The sequence below is a fragment of the Hemiscyllium ocellatum genome, chromosome 3 (assembly GCF_020745735.1).
Source record: "Hemiscyllium ocellatum isolate sHemOce1 chromosome 3, sHemOce1.pat.X.cur, whole genome shotgun sequence".
In the NCBI taxonomy this organism is placed as follows: domain Eukaryota; kingdom Metazoa; phylum Chordata; class Chondrichthyes; order Orectolobiformes; family Hemiscylliidae; genus Hemiscyllium; species Hemiscyllium ocellatum.
In genome coordinates, this window is record NC_083403.1 from 106,372,665 (window position 1) to 106,393,130 (window position 20,466).

Sequence of the window (20,466 nt, forward strand, 5' to 3'; positions counted from 1 at the left end):
AAATCATGGCCGAGGGAATGGCAGCCCAGTGTTCCTGGGTACAGACACCCCGGAAGGAGAGGCAAGAGAAAAGGGGATCTCGGCTTTTGGTTTAGGGGGGAAAAAAAATCACGGCAATACTTAAGATGTACCAGATCGATCTCAAAAGTGACGTGGGTGAAAATGAGAAATAAGAAGGGGGTAATCACTTGAGATTTTATTATAGCCCACCCCCAATAGTCAGTGGGAAATTGTCAACACGAACATCACTGGTCACAGGCCTCCACCTTGAAAAACAACCGCCCACCACCGCCACCCTCTGCCATGTCTGCTTCCTACCATCTAGCCAATTTTGCATCCATTTGTCAAGCTCTCCCTGAATCCTATGTGATCGAACTTTAAGAGTACCCTGCAGAACCCTATCAAATGCTTTACCAAACCCCATGTAGTCACTGCCTACCACCATGCTCTCAACAATCTTTTTGATTACATCCTCAAAAAAAATCTCTGAAGTTTAACCAAAAATTGAACCGGACCAACTCCATAAATACTATAGCCATAAGAGGTCAGAAGCTATGAATTTTGTGGTGATTAAATCATATCGTGACTCCCTACTGCCTGCCCACCATCTAGAAGTCACATATTGGGAGTATGGGAGACAATAAGAACTGCAGATGCTAGAAGTCAGTCAATAGATTTGAAGCTGGAAGAGTTCAGGAGGTCAGGTAGCAGCTGAGGAGCAGAGAAGTCAACATTTCAGGCTGAAATTCTTCGTCAGGACTAGCATAGTCCCTGCTTACGTAGATGATTGCAACTCCAACAATACTTAAGAAACCTCAACACAACCCAGCATTAAGGAGCCAGTTGATTGCTGCCACTATGGTGAAGGGAGTAAATACTGGTGTCCTACAAGAGAGCAGAGGTAAAATCTACAAGCTGCACTGCAGGAATTCAAAGTTTCTTTGGCATCTTCCAAATCTGTGACCTTGACCACCAATTGGCCTTTTTCACCACTTGCCCAGCATGAGCTCCAATTGCCAGTTTTTCCAAGTTGCACTCTTAAAACTACAGAGTACATCTATGCTACCAAACTCTGCTACCTAATTTAGTGTTATCAGCATGCTTGCATGTATAATTCTCTCTTCATTTAAGTCAACAGTTAGCACAGTACAAAAAAATGAATGCCCCTGTGGAATACTGCCAATTAGGATGTATACCTAATAAATCCTATTTTGTACTTTATTCAATTCTCCACATTGATGGTTTAAAACATTTTCCACGCCTTCCCTCTTGAATTATTATTTACTTCCTGCTCATACTGTTTCTTTTCTTAATTCTAATTAATGTGGTGGGGTGGAAAGGATAGAAACTGATTTGGAGCACTTCTTTGACCATACAAAAATATGAAGGTTTTTCTACCTTTTGTTTGATAATCAGAATGATCATCTGTTAAATTCTTATCGTGCAACACTCAAGAAGGCTAGATATAGCCAATGACACTGGTGGAACAGTGTCAATAGTTATAGTCCAGAATAGTTCTAGGCCACACGTTAAAGTTCTAAATTGGAGCAAGATCAGTTTTGATGACATGATGCAGCAACTTTCAAAAGTTGATTGGGGGAGGCTGTTGGCAGGTAAAGGGACATCTGACAAGTAAGCTTTCAAGGCAAGATATGAGCATTCTGAGCCAGCATGTTCTTGTTCCTGAAGGGCTAACTAGGAGTAGGGATACTGGATGACTAGAAATATTGAGGTGAAAATGTGTTGCTGGAAAAGCGCAGCAGGTCAGGCAGCATCCAAGGAGCAGGAGATTCGACGTTTCGGGCATAAGATTGCAGGTTAGGAAGGTGGTGCTGAGTCAAATCCCTCGAACTCAGCACCGCCTTCCTAACCTGCAATCTTCTTCCTGACCTCTCCGCCCCCACCCCACTCCGGCCTATCACCCTCACCTTGACCTCCTTCCACCTATCACATCTCCATCGCCCCTCCCCCAAGTCTCTCCTCCCTACCTTTTATCTTAGCCTGCTTGGCACACTCTCCTCATTCCTGAAGAAGGGCTTATGCCCGAAACGGCGAATCTCCAGCTGCTTGTATGCTGCCTGACCTGCTGCGCTTTTCCAGCAATACATTTTCAGCTCTGATCTCCAGCATCTGCAGACCTCACTTTCTCCTAGAAATATTGAGGCTCTGAACAAGAAAGAGGAGGAGGCCTGTGTCAGGTGTAGACTGCTGGAATCAAGTGAATATCTTGAGGTGTAGAAAACGGTGAGGAACACATTTCAGAAGGAAATCAGGAAGGCTAAAAGAGGATTTGAAGTAGCTGCGGCAGATAAGGTAAAGAGGAATCCAAAGAGATTCTACATATATTAATAGCAAAAGAGTGTAACCAGGGAGAGAATAGGTCCCCTTAGAGATCAATAAGACTATCCATGTGTGGAACCACAGGAGATGGGAGAAGTCCTAAACAATTATTTCACGTCAACATTTACCATGGAGAAAGACATAGAAGCTATGGATCTTGGGAAATTAAATGTGATGTCTTTAAAAAAAGTCCACATCACAGAAGGATGTGCTGGAGGACTTAAAACTCAAAGGTAGATAAATTCTCAGTAGCTGAACAAGTATATAACAGGACATTATGAGAAGCTAGGGAAGAAATTGCAGAGCCCCTAATAGAGAATTTGTTGAATCAGCAGCCATTGGTAAGGTGTGAAAGATTGGAGGATAGCTAATGTTGTGCTATTATTAAAAAAAAGGTTCAAGAAAAAGCCAAAGCACTACATCGAGCTTAACGTCAGTGGTGGGTAATATGTTGAAGACAATTCTGAGCGACAGGATCTAAGTGCATTTGGGAAGGCAAGAACTGATTAGAGAAAGCCAGCACAGGTTTATGTACAGGAAATTGTGTCTCACAAATTTGATTGAGTTTTTTTTTAAGAGGTGACCAAGAAGATACATGAAGGCAACCCAGTAGACATTGTCTACGTGAACTTTAGCAAGACAATATTCCGCATGGTAGACTGGTTACTAAAGTTAGATCACATGGGATCCAGGTAAAGCTAGCCAACTGGATACAAAATTGGCTCAATTGTAAGAGACAGAGGGTGGTGTTAGAGGATTGTTGTTCAGACTGGAGGCCTGTGACCAGCTGTGTGCCGTAAGAATCAGTTCTGGGTTCACTGTCGTTTGTATATAAATGATTTGGATAAGAATAAAGGAAGGTTTGCGTTATAAGGAGAGGCTGGATAGGCTAGGACTGTTTTCTCCAACAGCATAGAAGGCTGAGGGGTGACAGAGATTTATAAAATCATGAAGGGCATAGATGTGGTAAATAGCCAAGATCTTTCCTGTGGTAGGGGATTCCAAAACTAGAGGGCATAGGTTTAAGGTGAGAGAGGAAAGATTCAAAAGTGAACTAAGGGGCAATTTTTTTCCACACAGGGTGGTACATATATAGAACATGCTGCAGGAGGAAGTGATACAGGTGGCTATAATTACAACATTTAAAATACATTTGAACAGGTACATGGATAGGAAAGGCTTAGAGGGATATGGCCTAGTTCAGTTTAGGAAACTTGGTTGGTATAGTCAAGTTGAGCCAAAAGGGCCTGTTTCCATACTGTGTGAATGTATCACTAAGAATAAAGAACCCTTTTCCTTTAAACAAGTCTGTTGCCTTTTATATTTCAGAATATAATTTAATAGGATGGTGGGATGTTTTGCCTTCAACTTATAGACTTGGCTTTCCTTACTCAGTGGTGGGTATATGCTGTTGCCAAGGTCACTTATTGATGCTGACTCTTCATGGAATTGTTTTCAAAATCTTCAGTCATAATGATTGATTTGAACACCTTCCCTTTGATAGGTATAGAGCTAACCAGCCCATAGTTTCCACTTTTCAATTGATCCTTTGTATTTCTACTAGTTTAAAGCCTTCTCTACTTCTGTAATTATATGTCATAATCATGAACTGATGCCCACTTCTCCCATACCAGTCTTTAAGCTACCAATTCACATTTCAATCTTACTTATCCAATGCTAATTTGTACGTTGCTAGGTAAGCATTCTTCAAAAAAGTCTGCCTCTGACTTAAGAGTTGGACAGTTTCAAATTACTGATCTCAATAGCTAACTTAGAAAGGTTTAACATAAAAATCCTAACCCAACTTCTGGTCACTATACAACTGAGTTACCCATTCCTCCCAAATCATCATAGTAAGATAACAGGAATTCCTTTAGTAAACTTGTCCTTATAGATGCAAATGACTGCTTAACAGTTAAGACTCTCAAACTTAGCGAGGCAGATCTGAAGCTTAACACAAAATTACACTATATTACTTATTCTTCATGCTTACGCTTTACCACAAGATTAATAATTAACTTGATTTGGAATAGATCTACAAAGAAAAGTGAAGATGTTATGTAAATGGGAGTCTTGCTTCAATCTATATCACATTATTTGTGACATCAGTTTACATTAGTTAAAAGCCACTACTGGGTTTGACTTTCAAAATTTAATAAGTACAGACCAATTAACTCATCCCTCAAAAGCCCCTTGATAAAGTTGTTTTTCTGCTAATTAACCCAAACAACCAGAAAAGTTCACCTCGCCTTGTAATCTGTTAAAGTATGTGATAGAGAACTCCCAAATTCCACTAATTAAAGAAAAAAAATCAATTTATTCTTTAACTCTAAAAGTGAACATTAACCAACAACTATTTACAAATCTAAGTCCCCTTTCTCTTAACTGTTTATTATCTGCCTCTAACTCTATAACAATATACGATTCCAATAAAAAAGGTTATTTAAGTTACATCAAATTACTTTCAAAACCGCACAGCAGCCGTCGTGGTTGGTGTCTTGTCTTCCTCTGGCTGTAGATCTCCCTGGGTCATTTATCTTTCGCTGCAAAGATGTTTCATATGAAAAAGGTACCTTTGATACAGTGTGTGTTGCTGGCAGTTACTCTGACGATGACAGTTGGTCTCTCTGTCTAACTGTTAAAATATCTGCTTCTTTACAGCCCCAGCATTAGATTATCTCATCAGTTCAATGTTGGCAAAATAACAAATTCAAAATAGATTGATATTTAGTATCCTGGGGCATAATTTAAACTGATTACAACAATTCGAATTGAACCAAAAATAGCAATCAAAACCCAGGTATTTGTTTCACAGCCAAATGTTACATATTTACAATTTTCCCAATACACTCAGACTACTAGACAGTCACATGACAGGTGCCTGCAAGGTCTCTGTGCAAAACAGCTTTCACTCTCTCAAAGGTACAGCACATGCCTTCACCTTCATTACAAAAGTAATGACAATTTTCTACGAGTGTGGGGCAATCAAATTAACCATTTTGAAGATTTGCCCAAAGCTTCTGTTAAGTAATAACATCTGTGAAGCATCTGGAGATGCGTTACTTCATTAAAGGTTTTATGTAAGCTCCAAGCTAGGGGTTCTTGTGGTGTAGTGGTAGCAATTCTACTTCTGAGCAAACAGGGTTCAATCACACCCGCTCCAGAAGTCTCTCAACAGATGTCTGACCAGTTTGATTAAAAATATCTGTAAATGCAAGTTGATTATTCTTGCAGCTAATTGTGTAAAATCTTCAAACAGCAAATAAATTTAAACAGAATATTAAATCTATAATTTTACAGCTGAAAAGATATATAAACAATTGATTCATTTGTTGTATTTGATCATGAAGTAATGAAACTGGGAGTTTTTTTTAAAAAAAAGACCACAAGGAAAATAAATGAAGAAAAAGGCATTTGGCGTGCTTGCCTTCATTACTCAGTCCTTTGAGTATCTGAGTTGGGATGTTATGTTGAGGTTTTACAGGGCATTGGTGAAGCCTCATAAGAAATAGGAATGGAAGTAAGGCCATTCGGCCCATTGAGTCCACTCCGCCATTTAATCATAGCTGGTGGTCATTTCAACTCCACTTACCTGCACTCTCCCCATAGCCCTTAAATTCTTGATCTCGCAAGGAATTATCAATTCTGCCTTGAAGGCATTTAACACCCCGGTCTCCACTACACTCTGTGGCAATGAATTCCACAGGCCCACTACTCTCTGGCTGAAGAAATGTCTGCTCATTTCCATTCTAAATTGACCCCTTCTAATTCTAAGACTGTGCCTAATGGAAATAACTTCCCAGCATCCACTTCTAGAATGCTATGTCCAGTTCTGGTTGCCCAGTTATAGGAAGGATAATATTAAGCTGAGAGGATTCAAGAGAGATTTACCAGGATATTGCCAGGTATGAAGGGTTTAAGTTAAAAGGAAAGGCTGGAACCTTTTTCACTGGAGCGGAGGAAGCTGACAGATGACCTGATAGAAGTTTATAAAACAATGAGAGGTATAGATAGAGAAAAGACAACTACCGTCAACTCTAAGATAGGGAATTTCAAGACAAGGGGGCACAATAAGGTGAGAGGAGAGAGATTTAAAAATCATCCTCAGGAAATGGTGGATGCAGGTACAATTATAATGTTTAAAATACATTTGGATGGATACATGAATAGGAAACATTTGGAGGGATATGGGCTAGGAACAGGCACATGGGACCAGTCCAGTTTGGGATTATGTTCAGCATGGACTGGTTCGACTGAAGAGTCTCTTTCTATGCTGTATAACTCTATGAAGGCTGGAATTAGAAGGGCAAGAAAAGATACTAGTTAAGTAATGGAATTGTTCAGCATTCTAACTAAACTACCACTACAAAAAAAAAGGCACTGGGTGAAAATTGTTTGCTGCCTGTTTACAGGACTGAAATGGAAGGTTCCAAGAATATACCAGAAGCTGACCTAAATTGGGCCTTGGATCTTACCTTAACCACAGCAAGCTCAATGGGTAGCCAGCCAGCCAGCCAGTTATATAGGATCAATACAGGCTAACTGCCTCCCGACAATGACCCAGATATAATATCTGAGACGGAAGTGGTGGATAGTTCCAGGAAAATGGGGTCATTGTACAGGATGGCATAAAATTAAGTTTGAAAAGATTTACATACATTTTAGTGCCAGTATCTTAAGGATTGTGGGTTGGATTACATTGGCAACAAAGAAACAAAACAGAAAGGGTTGATACTTACTCCTCTCCAAATAATCAATAGGCTATATGATCTCTTAATTACATTAATAAGTTGCCCAACATCTGTTGCAGCAACCACCAAGAACATTGAATATCACTTGATTCAATATAAGGATGATGTTATGGAGCACAGGACATGACATAGCAAAATTGAATCATTTCAATTGTTTCCTTGGAAAGTCACAACGTGGTCTGATATACTTTGGTACAATTAGTAACAGCTGCAGGCTGACATGAAAGCGTGGTTATGCTATTTTACACTTCAGACTTTACTGCAATAACTACATGCTATAAGCTTGATAATGCATTGCCTACTTGAGGTTCTGTTGACTGTACTGTTATTTTTACCATTTAATACCATCACTCCATATAATAGCAATAACCATTATAGAATTTTAAAACATTTGCTGGATGCATATTAAGTTTTGTGTCACATATTTTGGGGTTTTGCCAAGTGTGATTTTTTTTAAAAACAAAAAAGAGTTATGTTATATTCTAGTCACTGGCTGTCAAAGTGTTTTTCAAGGAAGTCATGGGAACAGGATTAGCTCCTTCACAGCTCCTAAAATCTGACTATTAAGAAAACATTGTTTCCTCTTCCTTGGATCCAGAGAATTGTGGAATAAATCCATTTCCGTGCTTTGAACTCCACTCACCGTTATTTTGACAATTCAGTTAACTGTGTGTCTCTAAAACCTTCCTGTTTCCATCTACAACCTGTGTCTTATAACTTAGTTTTATTTGTAAACTTGCCAAGCCAAGGCCCAATAGATTCCTAAGAAAGACCGTATATCCCACCAAAGAGGTGCTCCTCGGATGCTGCCTGAACTGCTGTGCTCTTCCAGCACCACTAATCCAAAAAATACACCTAGTATATCACCTCACCTTTGTGTGGTTTAGTAGTACAACAAGCTAAACAGATTACATATTAAATCTTAAATCCTAATTCTATCTTTTCAACTCAACAAACATAAATACTTCATGACATTGTTTTTGAGCTGTTTTGATTACATACACATTAAAATTAAATTTAGCTTCCAAAATCTACGTTTTATTCAAGTAGACTTTAAGGTAGATCTTACTATTTTTACTGCTGTTAGTTTCATTCATCAATTTTTGGCCGGCATGGTGGCACAGTGGTTAGCACTGCTGCCTCACAGCGCCAGAGACCTGGGTTCAATTCCCACCTCAGGTAACTGACTGTATGAAGTTTGCACATTCTCCCCATGTCTGCGTGGGTTTCCTCTGGGTGCTCCGGTTTCCTCCTACAGTCCAAAAATGTGCAGATTAGGTGAACTGGCCATGCTAAATTGCCCATAGTATTAGGTGACGGGGTAAATGGAGGGGAATGGGTCTGGGTGGGTCAGTTAATCACTCTTCAAATTTCCCTCTTCCATCCTGAAAAAGTATGGAATCAATCAGAAATGTCATCCTACATTTTCTTCAGGAAGTTAGATATATTATCCTACCTCCTTTTTATCACGTCAGCTTTGTTTAAAAGAAAATGTTGACATAGTCAAAGAAATCACACTTAGTTTCAGTAAACAAAGGATTTAATTTTTTTGCAAGTTTTACAAGCTAGCAGTTCATTTCATAATTAACAATTTATTTTATAATATCAAACATAGTAAATACCAACTCTATTTTATGTGCATGCTGTATAACTCTTTGCTATGCAGCTATCAAAGGGCATTTTAAAATATACTGTCAGAAAAAGAAAACAGACAGGTGCTTACCGTTTGGAAAAGCCATTAAAGCACCATGGTATTGATTTATCTCCAAGCACTGAATACATGTGACACAGCATTATGTGAATGCAGCTTCAAAGAGAAAAGTACCCAAACTGAACACCATCAGGAAGGAATATCCAGAAGTGAAAATTCATTGGTTTATAAAACTGGTTCATTGATTTATTTTTCATTCAAATATTAAAATTTAGATTGATTGAAAAAATGAGGATGTAATGGTCACTGATGGAATGAAACTGCTTCAAAAGCGAAGTTTAAGAAAATGTATATGAAGACGGACCATAATTCAAACCAATTCAAGTGTTTGACATCTTGGGTCAAAATTATGTAAAATTCTAGATATTGGTTAGCATGTTCAAAAATGTTTTGCAACTATTTTTAGAACAATATATCACAAATAATTAATCCTTCAGATGCTTCAAATTGTAACTTTAAAGTTCAGGAATAAAATCCTATTCAGTTTCTCGCTCTAATACTTAGTGTCTCACCATAAACAACAATATTGGTCTGGTAATAAGCATTCCCAGTGGCATATAGCTGTAGTTGCAGCCAATTCGCTGCAGATGTTGGAGGCACACTGATGAATTTTAAACAAAAAGTTGCAGATTTAAAATGAATTTTAATAAAATGGAAATAGAATGGAAAATGGTCAAGGAAAAGCAAAAGAGAGAAAAACAGAAGAGTCAAATGGAGTGTGAATGTTTCCATTGTTCTCAAATGGAGAAATGTCATTTTTTTTCACAGCTTGTGGCAAGTGGCAAGTGGCTGCCGCTAAAAGATATCTGGATTTAAATCTAAAATGCTTATGTTTTCTCTCCAGTTAATTAAATTACTATATTGGTGAAATCAGGTAAATCAACACTTTCCTCATGGATATCAATACTGCAGTTTTCTTGTTCTAACCTCACCATAAACTTTATGCGAATTATCCCAAAATTCCAATCAACAAAAATAGAGGAACTGCAGCCTGTGACTAGCAGATAAATTATAATTGACAAATTAAGAGCATTTCAATTATTTCAGGCACGTCTGTGCCACAACTTCACTCCACTTTCATTACTGCTTCAACCATGGCATTCTTCACTTGAAATGAGTACTTCCAAGAGATAGATAATGCAGCGCAAAGCCTCTGAATTCAAGGTCCAGTCTTGTAAGAGATTTTTTTTGTTGCTGAATTCCCATCTTTGAAATCACAAGCAGCAGTTATTGTAATTCTTCATCCACTCATCTGGTAACATTCTTAAGGTAAGCCTTATATCTCGACAGATATGGACAAGGAAGAAAGAAATGTCAAGCTTCTTTTGAACTGTGTTCTGAAGGTTTATTTAATTCAACTTTAACTCCTTTTTCACCTGCAGCCACAACAAAGTAAAATTTAAAAACAATTAATATTTGTACCAGAGCAGAATGTTCCAAAATGCATAAATATTTATATATGATTTAAATTTGTTCTCCTTGTTTGTAACTACTGATGCCCACAAGACCCACTTCCTTATTCAGGCAGAAGCAGATGGCAACCTCAGTCTTGCAGAACTGTTTAGTGATTGGCTGGAAAGAGAAACACATCTACAAGATCTCTTCTCAACAGAGAAGCATATTTTAACCTACAAATTGTTCCAACAAGTAACCCATTTAAAACTATATCCTTTTCATCAAACGATAAAAGTTTCCAACAAGTGACAAGTTTTCTGGTGGTCATTACACTCTTAATGCTATATTTATTTTTGAATTCAAATTTCACCACCTACCAGAATATTACCTAGGTCTCTGGCTTACAGATCCAGAGATAATTCCACCAGGCTGTTGCCTCACTTAAAGGGCAGGACCTTGGCTGCAGACAGAAAGGTGAGAGATCAAGAATTCCTGACATCTGATACTTACTGTAGTCAATGAATCATTGCTTGTGAGCAATGAGCAATGCTTGGTCATAACATCTTTCATCCTCAGGATGACTGAACAGACTAGCAAGAATAAGTGTGGTTAGTAAGTTTGCAGATAACACCAAAATTGATGGAATAGTAGACAGTGAAGAAGGTTATCTAAGACTACAAAGGGATCTTGATCAATTGGGTCAATGGACTGAGCAGTTGCAGATGGAATTGAATTTAGATAAATGTGAAGTATTGCACTTTGGTAAAACAAACAAGAGCAGGATTTATACAATTAATGGCAGGACCCTGGAGAGTATTGTTGAACCAAAGAGACATATGGGTTCAGGTGCATAGTTGTTTGAAAATTGCATCACAGGTCGACAGGGTGGTAAAGACAACATTTAACATACTTGCCTTCATTGTTCAGACCAGTGGACATTGGAATTGTGACACCATGTTGCGGTTGTACAGGATGTTGATGAGGACACTTTTGGAATACTGTGAACTGTTCTGGCTGCTCTGCTTTGGAAGCATATTACTAAATTTGAGAAGATGCAGAAAAGATTTACCATCATGTTACTAGGAACTGGAGGGATAAAGTTATAAGGATAGGCTGGGGTTAGGAGGTTGAGGGGTGACCTTCGAGGTTTTTAAATCATGAGGAGCATAGATAAGGGGAATATCAGATGTCTTTTCCCTAGGGTGGTGAGTTCAAAACTAGAAGGAATATTTTTAAGCTGAGAGGAGAAAGATTTAAAAAGGGATTTGAGGGGCAGCTTTCTCTACACAGAGGATGACTCATACATGGAATGAACCACCAGTGGAAGTGGTAGATCCAGTAACAACATTTAAGAGGTATTTGGATGGGTACATGAGTAGGAAAGGCTAAGAGAAATACAAGACTGAACACAGGAAAGTGGGACTAGTTTTTAGAATGGACAAATTGGAAAGGTCTGTGTCTATGCTGTATGCCTCAATTACTGATTTATTTCTTTAACTGAACTTCCACAACACTGAATGTTTATTTCATAGAACTTATTTTATGTTCATTAAACACAATGCAAAGAGAAACAAAGCAGATATACAGTTAACAGAGAAATGGACTGTTCCAGACGTACAAATGGAAATGCATTTGACCAATTTGATAACTGACAGCAGAACCAGCTTTAATAATATCTTGCATTAAGCAAGCTCATGGAAAAGAACAGAAGCTGTTTAGTGAATCTGGCACATTTATTAGTGATGCAGATTTCCAAGACAAATAATTAACAAGAATATTAAAGCTTGATTGCACTGTTGGTAAAAGGGATGTTCACTTAAGTTGAAGCTACCAGAATCTCCACTGAAAATACTGAACACTGCACCGAAATATTAAGTTGGCTAAATTTTACGACTTACAATTAAATGTGTCAGATTCAATGTAAGAGATAGGTTTCCCTTCTGGTGTCCTGTTATTCTGGCACCTTCCAAATGCTAGAAAAAATATATGAAAGCACTGAATAAGATCAGCAGCTGATGTCACCTGAAGATTCTTGGTTCTTTTCTCGGTACATTGTATATATAACTTTTAAAATAATTTGTTCATGAGATATGGGCATCATTGGCTTGGCGAGTGTTTGTGACCTATTCGCAAATACCTTTTAAATATGGGAAAGTGGAAACACTACTTGCAAAATTGATTTGAATTCATTCACAATCATAATCTGAAGAAAACAGATGCCAACAATATTGAGTTTAAAAACTCAAACTTTATAATTTTGATATAAATGGGTTGATTAGACCATCATTTGCAGGCCAATAAGTTAAAAATGTCCACTTGGACTCTCACAGACAAATAAATGGAGCTAGCAATTTTATTGCTCAAGTAATAGCAAAAGAGCAAAGTTAACTTGATACCGATGGAACATCGTAGGATAAAAAACTATTAGTTTAGATGCAGTCACAGGTTAATTAGTATATTAGTGCAATACAAAGCATAGCAACAATGTGAAGTGGAGGAATAAAGGTAAATTTGTTCTGAACTGCCAATAACTAGGATGTTACAAATGTCAACAGTCCTAACCAAAGCTCCTAACTCCTAAATACCATACAGTTACCCTTACAGGAAACTATCACAATCAGGGAAGATAGGGTATTAAACTAATCCTGTTGACAATGTCAACACACAGATGATAATCAATTGAACAGCAATACCAAAGACCTTGCCAATGATACTGTAGAAATGATCACCTCAAGAGATCAAGGAGGAAGAACATAAGAGATCACTAACCAGCCACAAAAATTGGCTTTATGTATCACTGCTCCAACTTTGTAACATCCTAGTTATTGGCAGTTCAGAACAAATTTGCCCTTATTCCTCCACTTTGCAATATAGGCACTGATCCCTGGGGCTTATCACTCAGTGCAGCTTGCTAGCCTGAAGTGATTCATTTATCTAGGTCTTCTGCTTTATGGTAGCTAGTCAATCCTTCACCAGTGTTAGTTACCCTAACACCTCTCATTTTATGCAGTGATCTTCGAAAGCTGGCACCTTATCAAATATTCATTGGAAAACCAACAATGCCATTTATGCAGGTTCCCCTTTATCTGACTGGTATGTTACTTCCACAAAGAACTTAGTTAGTCAACCAATGACTTCTCTTTCATAGAACTGACTATATTATGATTTTCTAAATGTCTTGTTAATATATGTTCAGTAATTGATTCCAGCATTTTACTGATGACAGATAATAGGCTAACTGGTCTATAGTTTGCTGCTTTCGGTCTTCCTCCTTTTTTGAATACAAATGTAATACTTGAGATTTGCTAGTCTTCTGGGACTTTTCCAAAATCTAGCAAATTTTGGAAGATTGCAACCAAAGCATCTTTTACTGTACTGCTTATTTCAAGATCTTTCAATATGCAAATCACTAGGTTAGAGTCAAGAGTATGGTACCAGAAAAGCATAGCAGGTCAGACAGCATCCTAGGAGCGGGAGAATCGATATTTCAGGCATAAGCCCTTCATTATCATTCCTGATGAAGGGCTTATGACCAAAATAATGATTCTCCCGTCCTCAGTTTCTCCTAAACAATTAGGTTAGTCAAGATGACTAACAAACTTATTTCAAGGTTTCAAATAATCTTTTACTTTTACAAAGCAATGAAGGAACAATAAAAAAAAAGCTTGCTTAAAAAGAGAAGATAGAAACTGAAATGTTGGATGTAGGTCAGTCAGTTTATCATCTTTAAAAAGACAAGGCAGTTTAAACATAACTATTTATGCTGTTCTTAACAAAGTGAGTTGGTAGGGTAAAGAAACAGATGTCAATCACAAAGTGAATTAATTGAACAGCAATTTTTAAAAAAAAAACTAAATAGGCATAAGGTATCAGTGCAGCAAAAGACATAAGGGGCAAAGCATAGTCAATAACACACTCATCTGAGCTAGAAGGGCCTTGGTTCAAGTTTCATTCCAGCAATTGAGCACAACAAAAAAAAATGAAGGCTAACATTCCTGTGCAACAATATAGGACTGCTAAACTATGAAAGGTGCATTTTTCTGATGGGACATTAAATCAAGGCTCAGCTGTCTCAAGAGATAATGATAATCTAAGGAACAGGTATTCTAGTTAAATATTTATCTCTCAAACAAAATTACAAAAAAAAGTCATCAATTTGATAAAACACTGCCGTATGTTGGAGATTGCTGTGCACATATTGACCATGTTTTCCATATAATACTATATTACAATGATTAAACTTCAGAAAATACTTTATTGACTATAAGTGTTTCAAGGGATATCCTGTGGCTGTGAACAGAATTCTATCAATGAAAGTTTTTCTTCATAGAAACAGAAGATGCAAATAGTGGATTTAAAGATGTAGGGGAAGATCACACAAAATAAGGTGTGAAAACATTGAGAAAAATAATGAGAGGAAAGTAAAGTCACAGGTAGATAGAATAGCAAAGGAGGCATTTGGTATGTTTTCTTTTATTGGTCAGAGAATGGAGTATAGGAGTTGGGAGGTCATGTTGTGGTTGTACAGTACATTGGTTAGGCCACTTTTGGAATATAGGTTCAGAAAAGATTTACAAGGATGTTGCCAAGGTTGGAGGATTTGAGCTATAAGGAGACACTGAATAGGCTGGGGCTATTTTCCCAGAAGCGTTGGAGGCTGAGGGGTGACCTCACAAAGATTTATAAAATCATGAGGGGCATGGATAGGATAAACAGATAAGGTCTTTTCCCTGGGGTGGGGGAGTCCAGAACTAGAGGGCATAGGTTCAGAGTAAGAGGAGAAAGATATAAAAAGGACCTAAGGGGCAACGTTTTCAGAGGGTGGTGCATGTATGAAATGAGCTGCCAGAGGAAGTGGAGGAGGTTGGTACAATTACAGCATTTAAAAAGGCATCTGGATGGGTATATGAATAGGATAGGGTTTAGAGGGATATGGGCCAAGTACTGGCAAGTGGGACTAGATTAGATTAGGATATCTGGTCGGCATAGACGAGTTGGACCAAAGGATCTGATTCAGTGCTGTACGTCTGAGTCTGTAAGTTGAGGATTCAGTAGAACTGAAAAGTAAAATACAATTTATCCAAGATACTGTTAATAATCTAGAGAAAGGAATAAGGGATAGAATCACACAACAGATATAGACCTTAACCCTAGGTCTGAGCTTGATCCCCTGCATGTCCACTTTTGCATGCCATTAAGACAATCTTTCTCTGATTGTTATATTGATTGGACATAGGGCTTCGATGACAGCCAATGTCTCTCATCCTTCAGTGCATCAAAACAACCACTACCATAGCTCACTGTTCCCTGTCAGAATCTTTTCTTAAATAAATCCATATAGACAACATGCTGCCCTCACCTCAATCTTCTCTAATGCTTCAAAAAACATTCATTCAATTGATTTAGTCAAGTATGATCTGCCTTATATTAATTCATGTTAGATCTACTTAATTAACTCAAATCTTGCAAGATATTTGATTAATTGTGGCTCCAATTAAGAATTCATAAATCTTTTCTATAACTCATATTAAACTAGTTATCCCTTATTTGCAAGGACTATTCTTATGCCCTTTCTTGACATTTGTCACACTCTCATCCTCAAGCACTTACTCCATACCTAGGAAAGGTTGAAAAATTTAAACATGACCTGTTGCTATCTCTTAGCTACGCACTCACTTTAGGTACCCAGAATGCAAGCCATCCAGACTCGGTGACATATCTAATCTAAGCCTCATCAGCGTTTCCAGTAACTCCTCCTCGCTTTCATTTTCCGGGTGTTTGCTTCTTCTAATGTTTTGTCACATTTCTCTTTCTTAGTTGAATACTCCCTCAGTTCCTACTTAATATTCTAGCTTAGCTCTGCACCCCTCATCAATTATTATCCATTTAGGGAGATAGTGATATTACTAGGACCCAGGTCTAAATCCTGCCATGGCAGTTGGTGGAATTTGAATCCAATAAAATATTTGAAATTAGGAGTCTAATGATGACCAAACAACTGTTATCGATAATCATGACATTAGTGAACCAATGTTCTTTAGGGAAGGAAACTGCCGTTCTTACCTGGTCTGACTCCAGTGCTACAGCAATGTGGTTTTCACTTAACTGCGCTCTGACCAGTAAAGAATGGGTAATAAATGCTGCCCTAACCATTGATGCCCACATCCAATGAATGAATTGAAAAAATATATTTTTGTTCATAGTAATAGGACCCACTGCGTCTATGACTATTACTTTAATTTGTTTTATCACTATCTTAAAATTGAGACCTCTTAGTCTTAAACTATGCCCACACAAGAGAAAATTTCTTCCAAGTACTCACCATATCCAATCCCCTCAAGATCCTATTTGTGTCAGTAAGATCATCTTACAGTCGTCCAAGTTCGAACAAACATAGGTCTTATGTCTTCATTAAATAAGCTCCTTATTCGAGGAACCATTATTCAATGTTCACATCAACCAAGCAGCCTTGGTTTTGGCTCACTTATCTTTACCATTGTTGGAAGGTACTGAACCTGTAACTGAACAATCCCTTACTTGAAGGCAACCTATTTCCATGTTACAAGTTTTCTTGTCAGTCTCATTCTTGAAACTTCAGAACTCAACCTCATGCCATCTATCTTTTCTTTTGCAATCTATGTGCTTTCAATGTCCTAGCTTAGCATTACAATTACTACTTCTTTATCTTTTTGTACTTAAAAAAACTAACTACATATCAGACAATGGAAGGACTATGACAACAGTGAATATTCATATCTGTTGTCATAGTTTAACAAACCAAACAAGTAGCTACTTAAAAAAAGTGAGTAGCTATTTGAGAGAGCAGTGCTAGTGATATATTCAGTGGGCATTAATTACAGTTTACAAATGGCTAGCAAAATTTTTAAAAATTCAGTATTGAAAGTGTAACCTTAATAACATTGAGAAATGAGACCTCTTTACCTGTTGAATATTTGTCTTTAGCTCGTGTTCGCTCATCTGCATCAAAGTACCAGACTGTTATAGCGTACCTAAAGTTGAATATAGAAATAGTTAATACATCTTTATATATTCTCAGTAGGCACTGTTCAAAGTAAAATGAAACTCTTTTTTTTATAGATATTTTTATTGGGAATTTAACATTTTGACAAATTTACAAAAATAAGCAGAATTTTCAAGCACAAACATTAATATAAAAATAGATCTTAAATATATAATCATCAAAATTCAACTAATCCATAATCATCCAGAGTGTATAGTTGAGTCGCTTACATCCTTCAAATAAGAGAAAATGTTCTCTAATACACTCATAACAGTATGATAAAAAGGAAGCTATTTCCAAACAATAAAAACAAACAAAAAAAAAATTAAACATGTTTGAATGGAGATCTTCCCCTTGTTCTCAGGGGGCCTTACTACCTTTCCAACGTTCCACCATATCCTCTCCCAAACAGTGTCCCACCCTTGACCCGGGCGCTCCTTAATAGGATTTAGATATAATACCGAGCTAGAGTTAACAGTGAGCGCCGCACCCCCACCCCTCCCCACCCATACCTGAGTATATCTAATAGCATCAATGCCACGTACAAACACACATAACTATAAAATTACAACTCCAACAGATTACAGTTAAGTATAACAACATAGCAAGGAAGACAACCCCGCTCCCAGAGGCAAAAGTAAAGTAGAATAAAGTATCCATTTCTCCCCATGGAGTGTGGGAGAGGCAAGCCAACATAAATTGTCTCTTACGATTTATTTAACCGAGTCTAAAAGTTTCTTGGCCTCTTCCGATGATCTAAAATTATACTCGGATCCTTCGTGGGTAAAGCATAACGTCGCTGGGTAGCGTAAGGTGTATTGAATATCTAAGTCCCTTAAACATTTCTTCACCTCATCAAACGCCTTCCTCCTTCGTGCCAAAGCCGGGGAGAAGTCCTGAAATAACATAATCTTGGATCCTTCATGAATCATAGCTTTAGGATCCTTTCCAAGCTTTCTGGAGGCATCCAGGAGTATCTGCCTCTCCCTATAACTCTGCAGCCGGAACAGGACCGGGCGTGGGCGCTGGTTTGGGCCAGATCCGCGTGTCGCGACCCGGTAGGCCCACTCCACCCTTACCCGGTCAGTTTCAGCCCCCAGGTTTAAAAGCTGGGGCAGCCATCGCTCCAGAAATACTACTAACTGTTCTTTCCCTTCTTGCTCTTGAAGGCCCAGCAACCGAATATTTTTTCTCTGATTTCTGTTGTCAATATCATCGATGTAGATTTCAAAGGCCCGGACTCTCTGCTCCAGAGCTTGCACCTGTTCTGCAGCTGTTTGTGCTGCAGCCTCGGAGGTCGTGGCCTTTAGTTCCGCCCCCTCCACTCGGCCCTGCAGCTCCTCCATGGTTTGATTCTGTTTCTGCAGCTTTTCTTCGAATGCATTCCATCTCTGTCGGGATTCTGCAATGAAATTGACGAGTGTCGATTCCAATCTGGCAATCATCTCTACAAGGCCTGTTTTTACATCAGCTGCAGCCAGAGGAGAGGAGGGTGGGGGAGGGGTCTTTGTTTTCTGAGAGCTGCGGGGTCCCTTTGATTTACTCATTATCCACTCAGTATTAGACTATTTAAATATAATATTCAGCAGCTAATTAAGATTAAAGAAATTTTTTGGGTGGTTTGGCAAGTGTGGTGGGGGCAGGAAACCCACTTTACCCAGGTTTTGGGAAGGGCTCTGTAGACTCAGACTTGCTGAGTCGCCGCCATCTTGGATCTCCCAAAATGAAACTCTTGACATGCATTGCTCATGTACAGCACCATGATTGCTGTATGATACAGTTCAACAAGTTGTGTTATGAAGGTTTATATTTAAAGGAAACATAACCACTCTGGATTGCTATGTGAAAGATTGGTAAATATAACTAGATGTTTCAGGAAGCGATGCTATGAAGTCATATTCAATCTTTTAACTTGACATGTAGTTTCTTATAATTGGCCATAATATTTGGTGTCACAAGCTTTTACAATGTAGCATTGTTTTCAATTTAAAAAATCTGGCTTCACAGTAAATTTATTTGAATACTAAAGTTTATATTTAAAGCATGCATTTCTAGTTTGCCAATTTACTTTTGGATTTTTGGTCATGTTTCTCTGTCAAAGTTTACCAAGGCTCACCTTCAATTTGGAGTCTTATTAGAAAAATACATGGTTCAGATAGTGCATATTTGCTATTGGATATGCAATACAAAAGGCTGATCCACACTCCTCAACATTGCCATTGTACTGATTGGCCAGTTAGCTCAGGATGGAGTGTGCATGATACAGGTGATGCCAATAGCATGGGTTCAATTTCCCACCAGCTGAGGTCATCATGAAGGATTCTTGCTTTCAATGTCTCCCCTTGCCTGGGCATGGTGACCCTCCGGTTAACCATCACCAGTCCTCTCTCTCTCTCTCTCTCTCTCTCATGAGAAAGCAATCCTACGCCACTTTACCTTTTAGTGATTATGGCTATAAAGTAGCTTGAGACAGTCAAATCATGAAGAGTACTTAGTAAATCTTTTTCTCTTTTAACATAGATATTAACTACTGAAAGACAATTACTAAGATCTGCCAGCCGTTTCGCTGAAGTACAATAGAACCCAAATAAGACAACATTTTAAAAAATTATTTATTTTTTCCTGGGAAATGGGGAATGCTAGCTAGACATGCACTTGTTGGCCATTCCTAATTGCTTAGAGGACATGATGGTGAGCTGCTTCTCGAATCATTACAACCCATGTAGTTCAGATCAGGAATTCCAGGATTTTAATTTATACTGCTTGTCCTTGATGATAGCATATACCAACATTAAAGATATATGCACAAATTAAGTTTCACTGGTCCAAGTTACAACTTTTTTTTAAATTAAGGAATTGGGTTCTCCCAAAGGACTTTTTTTTATAAAGAACAAAAACATTTAATTGTGGTTTCATTGAAGGGGGTATGCTTAATACAGAGAACAGAGGAATCTTTAACACTAAAAATAAAAAGCCATCTTGAAGGATCTTCTGATCGGAGATTGAGCTCAGGCAAGGATAAATACTGTTAAGTAATGTTAAGTGAAAAATATTCTTGTGCAGCCCAGAGTCTCAAACTTTACAATCTAGACTGTGTACTGGCCAAGTACTCAGTGGACAGTGAAAATACAAAAGTCACTTATGCAGACAAAAAGTTTGTTTGTTCAAATCTGCACTATACAGTCATTTGAGAGAAAGTCCAATCTCCACAATGAAAATATTTTCTATCATGCTGTGTGATACTACCT

At 38.0% G+C, this 20,466-nt stretch overlaps 1 protein-coding gene across 4 annotated transcripts in view; it reads right to left on the reverse strand.

Annotated features, from left to right (window-relative positions):
- Nucleotides 1–8,663: 8,663 nt before the first annotated feature.
- egln1a (egl-9 family hypoxia-inducible factor 1a) overlaps nucleotides 8,664–20,466 on the reverse strand; it is a 96,739-nt gene continuing 84,936 nt past the window's right edge. Inside the window, exons 4-7 of one of the 4 annotated variants that reach the window (XM_060852716.1) lie at nucleotides 17,140–17,207; nucleotides 12,096–12,170; nucleotides 11,112–11,235; nucleotides 8,664–10,178 (exon numbers count right to left, since the gene is read on the reverse strand). In XM_060852716.1, the coding sequence (XP_060708699.1) occupies nucleotides 11,114–11,235; nucleotides 12,096–12,170; nucleotides 17,140–17,207 (265 nt within the window). In that variant the 3' untranslated portion in view covers nucleotides 8,664–10,178; nucleotides 11,112–11,113. The remainder of the gene's footprint in view (nucleotides 10,179–11,111; nucleotides 11,236–12,095; nucleotides 12,171–17,139; nucleotides 17,208–20,466) is intronic. The other 3 variants (XM_060852729.1, XM_060852723.1, XM_060852733.1) reach the window with 3 other exon arrangements.